The sequence below is a fragment of the Otolemur garnettii genome, unplaced genomic scaffold (genome assembly GCF_000181295.1).
Source record: "Otolemur garnettii isolate 467f Iridium unplaced genomic scaffold, OtoGar3 scaffold00139, whole genome shotgun sequence".
In the NCBI taxonomy this organism is placed as follows: domain Eukaryota; kingdom Metazoa; phylum Chordata; class Mammalia; order Primates; family Galagidae; genus Otolemur; species Otolemur garnettii.
In genome coordinates this window covers 810,624-824,702 of record NW_003852534.1, presented here as the reverse complement: position 1 = coordinate 824,702, position 14,079 = coordinate 810,624, and the positions used below count along the sequence as shown (strand labels likewise).

The 14,079-nt window shown below is 43.9% G+C and overlaps 1 protein-coding gene across 1 annotated transcript in view; it reads right to left on the bottom strand.

The window, feature by feature from the left end:
* SNTG2 (syntrophin gamma 2) overlaps nt 1-14,079 on the bottom strand; it is a 192,357-nt gene that overhangs the window by 81,841 nt on the left and 96,437 nt on the right. The window contains exons 11-12 of the mRNA XM_012810587.1: nt 13,263-13,301; nt 7,411-7,527 (exon numbers count right to left, since the gene is read on the bottom strand). Of these exons, the coding sequence (XP_012666041.1) occupies nt 7,411-7,527; nt 13,263-13,301 (156 nt within the window). The remainder of the gene's footprint in view (nt 1-7,410; nt 7,528-13,262; nt 13,302-14,079) is intronic.

Genomic DNA, 14,079 nt, shown 5'->3' with positions numbered 1-14,079 from the left:
CTGTAGCAAAATAGCAGAATGTGCTTCTGTTTCCGGGAGGGAGGGAAGGAAGGAAGGAGGGAGGGAGAGAGGGAAGGAAGGAAGGAAGGAAGGAAGGAAGGAAGGAAGGAAGGAAGGGTGGGTGTCGTGTGGGTTCCTGGAGCTTCTGATCCAGTGACGCAGGGGAAAGAACTGCAAACGGAATGAATCTTCAAGGGAGACTGGGACTCGCTCTGGTCGGCGGCCCCGCTAAACTTTACTGACTATCTTTTATACTTTCCAACATTTAGTAAGAATTTAACACATTTACAAAGAAGTCAAGTAATGTGAAGAAGCAACCATTTGAGATTACAATTTAGTGTGAAGGCTGAGGAACGCATATACAATTGATTTTGTTTAGAGTAAAACATTTTGGAGCCTGGCTGTCGGTCCTCGATTGCCCAAGGTAAAGTTACACCTTATAATGCTAATGAAGGAGGAATGCAGAGAATAGAACCCAATGCTCCAAAACTGGTCTTTCCATCCTCCAGCTCATCTCGGCTATTTCTCCACGTCCCCTAGGGAGAGTCACTCTACACATTCTTGCACATCAATAGGCAAGTGCAGAGGCTCAGATCCTCAAGGACACGCTTCTCGGAAACAGTATTCCTGAGAGAGCACGTTGAGGCGAACTGCCATGTCTTGAGCAAAAGGATCTTATCCCCTACAGGAGGGAGGGAAGGAAGGAAAATGGGAAAGGAAAGAAAGGGAGGGGTATACTTTAAAAGTGAGAGGGCGACTAGAATGCTCACTCAAAGTTTATTTTTCATCTAGTACAACATTCAAGCCCAAGGAGTCATATCTAGAATTATCCAGAGATAGCTTAAAATGTGTATTTCAGGGCTAAAAAACCAAAGACTCCAGTACCTTCCTCCCGAGTGGAGGGTGGAGTCCAGCGATGCTGATGGCATCTGAAATGAAGTGTCACCCTGAACTCAGTAGGGTGTCCCCGAGTCCCTCGCCCTGCACCTCCTCCTCTCTCCTGCTCTCCAGCCCCCGGCTCCCCCTTGTGGCCGGCATTCTGTGTCATGGCCCCACATAGGTGTCCAGCACCATTTTATTACCAGGTAATAAATAAGCACGTGCCCACCATTTTTCACCCTCCCACTCATGACAGTGCTGCTTATGTTTGGAGAATCTAAATACAGAGGGAAAAAAATTGCTAAACACACTATTCAGATTCATCCTCCCTCAATGGCTTACTCATTGCTATAAATACACTTTATCCATATTATGGCTTTATATCCTTTCAAAATACATCAGCCTGCAATATTAGCATTTTACCACATCATTAAATGTTTTTCAGAGATAAAATTGTACTGATCGTTTAGAATTCCATGTGAATTTATCGTTTTGCAGGCTTTGCCTTTGTGGTGGACACTAGGACAGCTTTTAGGTTTCGCCATCCTGACAGGGCTGTGATTGGCGTGTTTAGTAAATGTCACATTCTGATCCATGTGTTACGACAGATGCATTTTTCTAGCTTGTTATTGATATGTGGTAGGACAGCAGGCCCTTAAGTCCTATCTGGGATTCACACCTCTTTCCTCGCTCATCCCACCGTGTTCACCGCACGTCTGTCAGCAGCCACACTGGACGTCATCTGCTGCCTTTGTTGCCATCCTCCCTTTCACGGTTCCTGTCAATAACCATGTCTGTTCCCCTGGGGAAGCTCCCTCTGCACCCGACTCCTGAGCTCCCAGGTCCGATATGCTCCCAGCCCAGGTAGGTGCCCTCCTCACACTAAGTAGGCCACGATTCTCACTGTCTCCACCGTCATGACTGACTCAGGGAAGAGAATGTGCCTTTACCAGAGACTCAGAAATGATGTTCAGACTTTTAAGATGGAACCGTGTCTTTCTGAAGGAAATGTGTCCACTCTGAGACCTGCTGGAAACCATGTCGGAAGCATGTGAATGGAAATGTATCAATATTTGTATTGATAAATTAGAAAAGAAGCAGCTCTTTCTCTTCATTGCCCTTTTCCTTGTTTATCTGAATTCCACAGCTTCTTAAGACTCAGCTCAGACCCAACCTCTGTGGCCCTTACTAACAGCTGGGTGAGTTAGGGCATTCTCCTGCCGGCCACCCAGTTGGGGTGCTCGCCTGCCAGCCATCCACTCAGGGCACTCTCTTGCTATGCTATTTAATGTGCTTTAAATGTTTAACACAAAACCTGCCCACTTGAAAGCACATTAGTCTTCTAGTGTGTTTGCCTTTGGAAATAGATATGTGTTAAAACATGTACATGGCACAAAATATAAAGACATGGAAATCCTGCTTTCCCACGCTGAGTCCCTGGACGTTTGTGTTGGGTGCTTTCCTTCCCGATCTCTGTCCACCTCTCACACACATGCTGACACAGTACGTGCTCCAAGATCTAACATCATTCAATCTTAGTAGGAAACTGTTTACATACTTTTTCTTTATTAAAGTAGAAATAAAAACAGCTGTCATTTTTACCTTTAATGATGTGAACTCAAAAATCTTTCTGAAAGCCTAGGAGCTGCTGAGTGACACCACACACTCTCTCAGTGGGGACACCACTTCTGAGCTCTCCTGTCCAGAAAGCTTGGTGGGATGTTCCCGGAAGACCAGGTAGGGGACCCAGGATGGGGGCCCTGCACCTGCCCTCATCCTGTCTTTCCTATAAACTGCAAAAGTCTGAGACAATCTTAAGCAGTCTGTTTTCTGATTTCTCTTGGAATTTACTCAAAATTGATTTGAAAGTTTAAACCAGAAAATGCTTTTGAGATTTGCTGTCTTATTCTCACCACCTCCCTCCCCCCAAAATCTGGATTTTTCCCTTTTTGTTCTCTTTAGAAAGGATCTGGTGATGTTTCCAAAACATGTAGCATGACTATGAAACTTGAGGATGCTCTATACTTGTTTATAGGTGACTCAGCCTGTAACCAGGGAGCATCTCCTCTGTCAGGTGCAAGGCCAGGTTGCCAGAGCCAGGAAGCCACCAGATCAGTGGAAAGTACACAGATTGCATTTTAATTATTTTATCAATAGAGAGAACTTCTATTACTTATAGAAGCACATTAGTGCTTCTATACACTAGCATATTAGTGCTATTACAATAGATTACTTATTGTAATCTCATAACCACCCTCTCTAATGGGCATTAACAATAATTTATTCTCGTTTTATAGGTGGTATTCAGTGATGGCTCTTTAAGACACCAGAAATTTAAAATTACATAACAACATTAGAAATTACACACATAAACCAGTAAATTCAGGTAACCGTTAGATGGAGCCGTTGGAATCCTGCCACTTCCAGTTTTTCATTTCTCCTGTATGTTACTGAGTGGGACTGAACACCGCCGGAGAACAGTGGAAACCATCCAGAGCTGGGGGGAACGGGCGGCTTCCTCATCTGTGATCATCAGGGAATGTGGACATCACGTGGCCTCACAGCCTGGGGGACTCCTGGGCACTGATGCCCTTGACATTTACACGGAGGACCAGCTCCTTGCTGGAACTCAAGATGGAGAGACCTAAGGCTGCTCATGACTCTCCTCGTGCTGTCTGTCCACACTCCACCCTATAAAGATGCAGCCCAGCCCAGGACACTCTCCCTGGTCTACACCAGCCCACCAGCATGGCATGGTCTGAGTATGCATGCGTGTGTCTATGTGTGCTTTGTGAGCACAGCTATACTCAAAGGCATTGTAGATGGTGAGGTCTACGTTGATACAATGAGCAATTTTATATTTAAACTTAAAAATTAAAATAGAAAACTTAAGTATAAATATAAAATTATTCATTGAATCAATATAGACCTTACAGTTAAATTAAAAAGCTGCTGCACAGCTAAGGAAATAATCAACAAAGCAAATAGACAATCTAAAAAAATGGAAAAAGATATTTACAAGCTATATATCAATAGATAACCAGAATCTACAAGCAGATCAGCAAGAAAAAACCAAAGAGCCCCATTAAAAAGTGGGCAAAAGACATAAATAGGAACTTTCCCAAAGAAGGTGGATAAATGACCAAAAAACATATGAAAATACATCCAACATTACTGATCATCAGGGAGCTGCAAATCAAAACCACAATGAGGCATCACCTTATCCCTGTTAGAAGGGCTTTTATTAAAAAGTCCAAAAACAATAGATGGCTGGCATGGATGAGAGAGAAAGGAGCACTTGGACACTTAGGTGGGACTGCAAACTAGCACAGCCTCTGTGGAAAACAGTGTGGAGGTTCCTGAAAGTACCAAAAACAGACCTCCCATTAGAGCCAGCGATCCCACCACTGGGTACTTACCCAGAGGAAGAGAAGTTATTTTAGCAAAAGTACACCCGCACTCCAAGGCTTATTGCAGCACAATTCACAATTGCAAAGATGTCAATCAGCCCAGGTGCCAATGAATTCATGAGTGGATTAGCACAATGTGGTTTAGGTGTAGTACGGAAAACTACACAGCCATGACAGAGGGGTGAGACTCGGAAGAAACCCAGCGGTGGGGGGGGGAGGGGAAGGAGCAGGGCTGAGAATCCACCTAGCGGCTATAGTGAACTCTGTCTGGGTGATAAGCACACTTACACCCCTGACTCAAGCATTACCAATTGATACATGTCAACAAAAATATGTGTACCCTATGCTATTTTGAAATAAAAATTCACATTGTGTGAAACTACATGTTTACTTGACAGTAACAAAATTTTCATACTTCAGAGAACTGAGTAGTTAAATTGCCGATGGACAGTTTTTGTTGTCCACCCCCCCCCCTCCGCCCCCCAGCCCCGTGGGCTGACTGACATGCTGGCAGCTCACTGTTTTGGTGATGAGTCTGTAGTGTCTGGTTCTGTCATGAACTACAGGTGACTGTGCTTCACGGCACATGTATCTGCCTGTGGGGACTTCTGCCACACCCCAGCCTCATCCTAGTCCTGGGGCCTCTGTACCCTCCTCTCCTCTCAGATCCCAGGTTGCGGCTCCTTCCCGTGTGGACACCACACTGGTCAATCCAATGTAGGTGGCACAATCCTTTATGCCAGGGCCAGACCAGCCTCATTTCACACAGGGGAAGGACATTCAAACCAGGAAGCTGATTCTATCACCATGGTGGGCACCGGGATGAAGACGCAGAGGCTGAGCTTAACACTTGGACTCAGAAACATTAGGGCTTCTCTGAATGAGGATCTCAGAGTCACATGCAGACAGAGGCTCCCAGTATGCACCTGAGCCCTGGGGAGAAGTCGCTCAGCCATGTTAACTGCCTTTTCAGGTAAGTGAGCAAATTTAAAATGAATTATGGGAGTGCGGGGGATAACTGGGAGCACAGCACTCAACATGTGGGCCTTGGCGGCACCCCAGAGATACATTTCAGGGTGGACCTGGGTAAGGACCCAGGTGTGGGGAGCAGCCCAGGCTTCGGGGTCTGACAGGGAAGTCACACTAGTCAGCAACAATGTGGGGCTCTCACAGTGCTGGGTAAGGCACGGCCTTCCCAGCTCAGTTCAGCCACATCCCAGAGGAGCTCGCCTGGAGTTTCCCTGCCAGAAACAAAGGGCTGGTTACCCACCACAGGGAGAACACGTGGAAAGTGCACCCCCCTTCCCAGATACTTTAAATTGTTTGTAAGAATATTCTGGTAGTAAGAACAGTTAACACAATCCACAATCTCTTAGGAGAGGGTTTAGAATCAAGTTATCAAAAATAACCGTCAGTTGAGTACATTTATTTACAGTTTTATTTACACACGCCCTTCAGGTGTGAAAGAAGACTCCAAAGAGACCACGAGTGGGAACGTGGCTGCTCTGAGCGTCCCTGCCATAAAAACATCTGTTCATGGCTCCTCTCGTTTACACCATGGGAAGCTCGGCAGTAACTCAGTTTCTGTGGCAACACTGCGGGGCTCCGACCCCAAATCCAACACTTATCAGTAAACCTGGTGTCCTCGGCATATCTCACTTGATTGAAACAATAATCAAATAATGTCATGATAAAGAAACCTTCTCAGCTCTTTTCAGGCTGTTTTTCTAACAGTTATTGGCTTGTGGATGTTGCCAGGATTTCAGGATCCCAGGGGTCCACAGAAGGCCACAGGGCAAACACCACGCTGGGGCAGGCTGACCACGTCCATGGCAATGCCTAGGACACCAGGCCCTGCTCGCCTTCCCCAGTGCAGGCCGGGCAGATGAGGCCTGGGCCGCCTGTTTGGGGTCTCCAAGGCCTCTGGGACCACCCACACAAATATTGCAGCTCTACTCTAAAACAGAACCAGCTCAGCCACTCGGATGTTCATGTCTAGGACTTGAATTTCAAAACGTGGGGCAGATCAGCAGCAAATGTTAAAGGACATTGCTACATTTGTTTCGAGGATAATTCAATCATTATTTATTCAAGTACTTAGATGCCTTTAGATGCAGTAAATTTATAGAGCTATTTCATTAAAAAAACTTACAGCTAAATGCAATGTGGTATTTTACGTTACAACTTCAGGCAGAAAAGGTGTATTTAGTGAAAACACCAGTAGAGTTTGAGTGGAGCGTGTGGTTAATGTTTCAGTGACCAGATGTGCCCGTGTGTGAGATGTGCACTGTGCGGACCTGAGCGAGGGGTGCGTAGAAACTCCCTGCGAGTGTGCACAACTTTTCTGTGAATCTAATATTATTTCCCAAGTAGAAAGCTCACTTAAAACTATGCTGATCAATGAAAAGAAAACATGCAGTGTATTCTTATCTTGAATGGGTCCTTTTATTTACTTTTATTGGAATAAAATTCCATCAACAGTTTATGTAATTTGTGTCCAAACTTTTTAGGTATCTGAAGCTATGAGGTTTGTTGTTCGTTTGCGGTTCTGATTGTCAGACTCCCCAAAAGTACAATTGCCTTAATTGATAAACTTCTAGGCAGATTACTCACGGTCCATTTGGTCAGTGTTGGGATAATGGTGTGGGTGGGAACTTGGAACTAGAGTACTCAACATTAAACTCATATTTTGGGCCCCCTAAAAAAGGCTGTTTAATAAAAACTTGGAAGTTATGGGGGAAATAACAGCTTTTTAAACATCATTACTTGTTCCTTAAATTAGAAATGACTGAAGAGGAGCCTGTGTTTTGACTGTTCCGGATTCTTCAGCTGTAAAGTTGATGCTCCTAAGACATGGAGCTGTCTCACCCCCACCCTCTGAGCAGGAGAACTCTATAATATCTTAATGACTATTTAAATGAAGAAAAATGGATTAATTTGTGCATTTGGAGTATGAAATAGGCAGTCAATCCACAAGCAGGCTCCTTTCCTACCTGGCAGGTGGAGAGAATGCCATGGCCGCACACCGGCCTCTGCCTCTTCCAAAGCCGGGTTTCACTGCTATTTCTCTCCTAGGAAGACCCCGACCAGAGCCCCTGCCCCAAACCTCAGAACTCCTTACCGGAGGAGTGCCGAAAACGTAGGCCGACGAGCCCTTCAGGGCCAGGAACTTGGATCTGAAGGTTTGGGAGGAGTCGGCTCCCTGGAGTCTCTCGTTTACCCACCCCATATGCACAACCTGCAGAGGGAAACCTTTGAAAATTAAAAACCAGAGCTTAATATGGTGCAGAGACACAGGAGCAGAGAGTTCACACACGGAGCATGCTGTGCCCCACCCAACAGCACACTCCGCTCAGGGGACTGGGGAGACGTGGGGACGCCTAGATCAACCCCCAGGTTGTTTCCAATCAAGTAGACACAGTGGGAATGTCTGACGTCCTGAGTTAAAAACCCAGAGTTCTAAGTCAGGCCAGGCTCTGCGTACAAGCTGCTTTCTAAATGCTTTCCATTCTGGGGAGGCCAGATCTCTCAGCTGCATTGGGGGTGTTTGCTACAAGCAGGTGTTTTTGGCCCGGGCTGGGTTTGAACCCGCCACCTCTGGCATATGGGGCCAGTGACCTACTCCTTTGAGCCACAGGTGCCGCCCTTGCTACAAGCAGTTTTTACAAACCAGCACCAATTCCATCCTATTAGGGTCAGTACTTCAGATTTTTCTATAAGGCTGTGATTAATTTAATTTTCACTTCTACAGTTGGCATATGTGGAAAAAGCATTGTTTTTCTTTACAGTTCAACTTCCTAACAACAATGAAAATACAGAAAGAGTCTTACAACTAGTATGAAATATTTTTATCTCATGAAATAAAATGCAAACTTTAACAATCTGAATATAATTCCAATACATAAAAATAGTAATATAATTTAAGAATTCAATACATGAATACAAACTAATATTGAAGAAAAAATCCTTAACTTAAAATTCTAATGTAACATATACTTTAGAGTAAGTAGTAGGAGCAATTTCACTGGAATTTTCTCATCATTTTTCTATTGTAAGGAAAACCAATTAATCAACATGTTCTTGTGCAGTAAAAATTTAAAACAATATAAAATTAAAACAGAATTAAAAATAAGGTCTCATGTGGTCTCATCCCAGCCACTCTCTCAAATGACACTGACCCATGAGCTATTTCAGGGTGGGACCAGCCACGCCCAGGACATTCTCACACACCTGCTCTGTGCCCTTGGCGGGAGATGCCAGAGCCCTCTGACCCCAGCAGCACGGGTGCAAGTGGGGCATCTCCTGACTCAACTTTGTACTTGACAAACCACCAGCAGTCCTCACTCTTATGCCTGACGATAGACTTCCCAGCAGGTGAACAAGCTGGATGAAACTACCAGATGTCTGTGGTGTTTCTAGTGGTGGGAAAGAGAACTTCAGGGAAGGCTGTTTTGCAGAGTGTGGTCACCAGGGTGGGACGTTGGTACAACCATGATTTTGAGAGTTGGCTAAAAACTATCTGACACATTCAAGGTTGTAATTAGGTCTTACCAGGCTGTTCTACATATATAGAGACTTTTAAAGAAACCCAAATATTTGACTGGTTAATGAACTTGTAAGTTCTTAATGGGTTTACCTTGGGTCCTATGAAGCCTTAAGAATGGTATCAATGTGATATGATGTTAATATTATAATAACACATGGTAATTTTATTTTGGATGTGATACTGGACACATTTGACACTGCTGAGCCTCCTTTTTCATCACATAATGGGACTTCTTTCATTACCTATCTTGCATAGTAAGGTGAGAACTTAATAGAGGACCATAGGGAGCCCCCCCAGGGCTAGCAAGCAGAGGGCAAGCTACACATTGATCAGAAGGCACCAGCACCCCACAAAACCACTAAAATAGAACTTCCTTGAATGTCTTCTGCACTAATATGGTTTCAAATATACAGATTATGTTAAAAACATCTAATTGATAGACTTTCTCTGTTTGTCTGGTTAGTTTATGTAGATGTATTTTTATTGGTTATAATACTGTCATTAATACTGACATAAAGCATAAGATGGCTCAAGTTCCATTTTTTAAAACAATGCATCTTATAGCTAATTTAGCAGATGCTTGAGATTTCTAAAATAAACTTGAATCCCAGGCATGCTTACTCAGTTCCTAACTCACTCCTGCATAATCTATATAGTTTAAGATAGGATTTAAGTACAGTTACACAAAAGCAATGAACGTCAAACCTGGGGACTTTTATGCAATGAGGTAAAGAATATTATGCCGATAGCTTGTTCAGAAAGAAATACACCTCCGTTCCATGAGGCTGGGCAGATGGAATTGACTGGGTTTGCTAGTTAGCTTCCCTCGGCACCAGAGCGTGTCAACAAACCCCGCTAAGAGGCACTGAATACTGGGTGACGGTTTACAGACAGTAGTGGTTATGAGGGTGCAAGTGAGACCCTTTCTGAGCCGTTGGAGTGCTGCGTGTGCCAGGGGCAGGTGTGTCTGCTGTACTCAGGGGGCTCAGCAGAAGACCCTTCTTTCATTGATTACCATCAGATTGTGGAGACAGAATCCGTGTGCTTGCTGCCAAGTCTGCTATGTTGGAACTTAGTTTAAGACGGGGTTGTGACAGTCACAGACACAGGGCAAGCACGGATTCTTCCTCTGGCATGGCAGCAAGTGCCCCTTCAGCAGATCTTAGGGGCCTAACTTCAGCTCAGCACGTGTGAGCCTGCTGGTCGGGAGCAGAGGCGCTGCAGGGGGATGAGGGGCAGAGTGAGGCCAGGCACCCAGCACCCTGAGCACCCAGGGTCCGCCTCTCCCCTCCACTCTGGCTGCCTGTCCTCCGGGCTGGCAAAGCGTTCTGTCTGCCATTTTTCTTTCTGGTCAGCACAGTGCATGCCATTTGGTTCAGCAAGAATTACACATGGAAGAGTGAATAAGACCTACTTCACTGCCCCAAATGGCAATAATACAGGTTGTTAATAATCCAAACTAGCTGTCAGCTGGAGGTGAACTTAATTAAACCCCATATATAATTGAATTCTACCTAGGGCAATTAGCAAAGACACGCGTTATAGCTTTGCTATGGTGGAAGGAAATACTGGCTGCTTTAGGAATTCCTTTTAGACGTACCCAGGTCATAAATAATTTTAAAGGAAGCTAATTTTATCTTTTACATTATGAATTTTCTAATGGCTTATTACATGCTCTAAAAGTGAAAATCCACTCTTAGGAACACCTTCCTGATTGCATCCCCAGAATTAAATGAAGAGAACATAATCATTTTGATAAAGACAGATACTTTCATTTATTTTTCTGATGCCATTTCTGTAGGCAATTAATTTTCTTTTCTTCTGAATCAGTCAAGATAATCAGTACAGTGTCCATCAGATGATAGATAGACACCCGGTCTTTTCCCATATCCAGAAAAAGCAAGAATTGCCTGTGTTATTTAAGGTTTTCTCTTTTGATTTGGTTATTAAAACATCAATATCTCCCTAAATTAAAATTTGGGTTATTTGAGAAGAAATTTAGCACGGAAACACCCAGAGACACTTGCTGTTGTAGCAGGATGAGCACACGTCCTGCTTTGCCTGGGACAATTCCAGACCACCCCTGTCGTCCTGCGGTCACGCTCAGTGGGTCTTTGTCCCAGACAATGTGCTCCAGTTATGGTCCCTACAGGGTAGAGAGTCTGTCGGCTGAGCCTTCTGTGTCACTCTCTGGTCCTTCTTATTTCTGTTTGCCAGTTTCAGCAGTTGTCAAACACCTTCTTTTCTCATTTATTTACATATTAGTTCTTCCTTACATACCCAAAGCAAGACTTCATTGTTAAGAGTGAGAAAAAGAATTTTCTGTTTTTAAAGGGCCCAATGTCATAAGTCGAAACTAAAATCCTTATAAAGTATGCAGTTTGGGATAAATGAGAAATAATCCTCTACCAAAAACACATTAGGTCACCACAGGGATTGCTCTTTATTCTTCCTCCAGAGTGAAGTTCAACACTAATATTTCTTTTCAAAAGTATGAATTCAAGCCCTGGAGTAAATCCAAAGTTGTGTAGAAATTCTGAGGTAAATAGAGACCTTAGATCGAAAAGCTCAGGCTCAGGTGGGGAGTTTTAAAATCAAAACGCCAGATAAGGGCTTTGCTGTGATTATAGCCCAGGTGTTCTTGTCATACAAAGCCTTCAAGACTGACGTCACACAAACTGAGTATAATAGGCAATAGAATCTCACGAGGCTCACCACTGCCTGGGGTCTTGGAGGAGCTGAACTCTGTGGAGAGCCCGTGTTGCTCTGGGCCCTATCCCTTCACTTTCTGGTGACAAGAAGCCCCAGTAAGTTTCTAAGCAAACCCAGACACGCCTTGACCGCCAGAGCCCTCCTCTCTCCGACTGACAACCCAAGTGTTCTTTGAAAAACCAAAAAGCTTGAGGCCTATAAACACATCACTATCTAATGGGCACCATCTGTTTGCAGGGTCACACCAGGTGGGCAGGAGAAGCTGGCCCCCTGGGGGCAAACTGAGAAACAGCAACAAACACCCAGGTGCCTCCTGACGTCTTAGAAGAGCCTGATCGGCCACAAGAACAATCTCATGAGACATTGTGCTAATAAAAATCCAATTTCAAAATGCTGAATTATTCAAGGAGACAACAGCCATCAATTTGGTCTGTTGTGGTGTCGGCCTTGATAAATAAACAAAAGAAAATTACATGTTTGGGCACATAATGGAGAGGCTTCAAGAGCACAGAGCATAGCAGGAAAGTAACATTTTATGTAGAAAATATGTAATGAAATGATATTTTAAGTATAAAAATATAAGCTGTGTCCTATATTAATTTAAACACATTTATGGAAATATCACTCACAAAAGAACTAATTGCTCATTTAGCTAAGTGTAAAACAGAAATAGTTGATGTTAAATTTAGAAAAATTAAAAAAAATAAATTCCTATTTAGAAGAACTATTCTTAATGTTTCTATTCTAATTTTAAAATGTTGACTAGAGGAGTTTAATTTAAAAACAGCCTAATTTCCTGTCTTTTTCAGTAAACATTTGATTGGCAGGGACCTACTCTTCTGAATGTCTTCTGTCTTGAATTCAAAGATTGTTTCTGAGCACTCTTTAAAGAGTACTTACAAGCAGTATTTAAAGCAAACTAAACACATTGTCCTCAATTCTCTCAAGGATACGATGCGTGCTTCCTTAAACCTATAAAATAAATGACTAGAAAACCAATTAATGGTAAATAAAAAGTCTGTACTTACATTGCAGCTTCAACTTTAACGTTATTAAAAAGCAAACAGAAGCAGCATAATATGATGGCCTGAATGTTTATTTGCCTGACACTTGAATAGTCTAAGCATCACAGACAGCTCTAAGTGGACATGGGATGTGAGTGCCCTGGGGCCAAAGACCAGCTATGTCACCAGCTGAGATGATGGACAGGGAGATCCTTCCTTCTGAGCACAGGACCAGGCAGCACTGGCCACCAGTGAACATCCTGCCTGGATTTGGGGGTGGCAGGGTCCCATCAAGCTGCAATAACCTCTGTTGGGTCAAAGGCCTCATAAAAATGAAGCTTCCCAAGTAAAGCTTTCCTCCAAGAAAAACGACTCAGAAATGCTTGAGAAAGAAAATGTTTGCGATTTCACAGCATGCAGGTGTGTCTTCCTCATAACCCCCCTCAGCTAAGACAGTCACAGCCAGCTCACTGTTCAGGTCATGTCTCCTGACCCCACTGCCAGTAGATAAATTGTCTACCCCACATATGGCAAGCACAGGGGTCAGGAGGAACACTTCTGTGGGTTTAATGTGGGTGCAGAGGCCCCCAAGTGCAGTCTGGATTGTGTGCTAACGCTTGCCTACCAAAATTTCCAAATCAAATTTCAAACAAAGAAAAGAGGCTGTTTTGGATACTTGTTATATTATAAAGCTAAAAACACAAGTCCTACCTGGTCGCAAGGAGAGCAGCACTTATTTGCCATTTTCATCTGCAGAGAAAGGGCAGTGAGGAATCAGTATGACAAGAATATTAATACCGTAATTTTTCATCCTGTCTAATTGACAGCTGAAATTAATTAGCCACACAAACTGTCCTTGGAAATAAATATGATGCATTTCTTATCTGAAAACCAAACTGGAGCAATTCTCATAATTGGAGAAAACCTGCATTAGCTAGCAATACGTCAGTTATTCCGTTCCAAGCACTGGCATGTTATGTAAGTGAAGCTAAGTGAGAACAGGTGCTTAAATTCCAACACTGGAAAAAGGTGGGGAGAAAACTTTCTGCTCCACTTAATCCTGTGATAGTAAGTAATGACCATGGCAGTGACACAGCCACACGGATCAGACCCTCCTAGGGTCAGACCCTCCTAATCCTGTGATCGTAAGTGATGACCACAGCAGTGACACAGCCACATGGGTCAGACCCTCCTAATCCTCTGATAGTAAGTAATGACCACGGTAGGGACACAGCCACACGGGTCAGACCCTCCTAATCCTGTGATCGTAAGTGATGACCACAGCAGTGACACAGCCACATGGGTCAGACCTCCTAATCCTATGATAGTAAGTAATGACCATGGCAGGGACAGTCACACGGGTCAGACCCTCCTAATCCTGTGATAGTAAGTAATGACCATGGCAGTGACACAGCCACACGGATCAGACCCTCCTAATCCTGTGACTGTAAGTAATGACCACGGCAGGGACACAGCCACACGGGTCAGACCCTCCTAATCCTGTGATCATAAGTAATGACCACGGCAG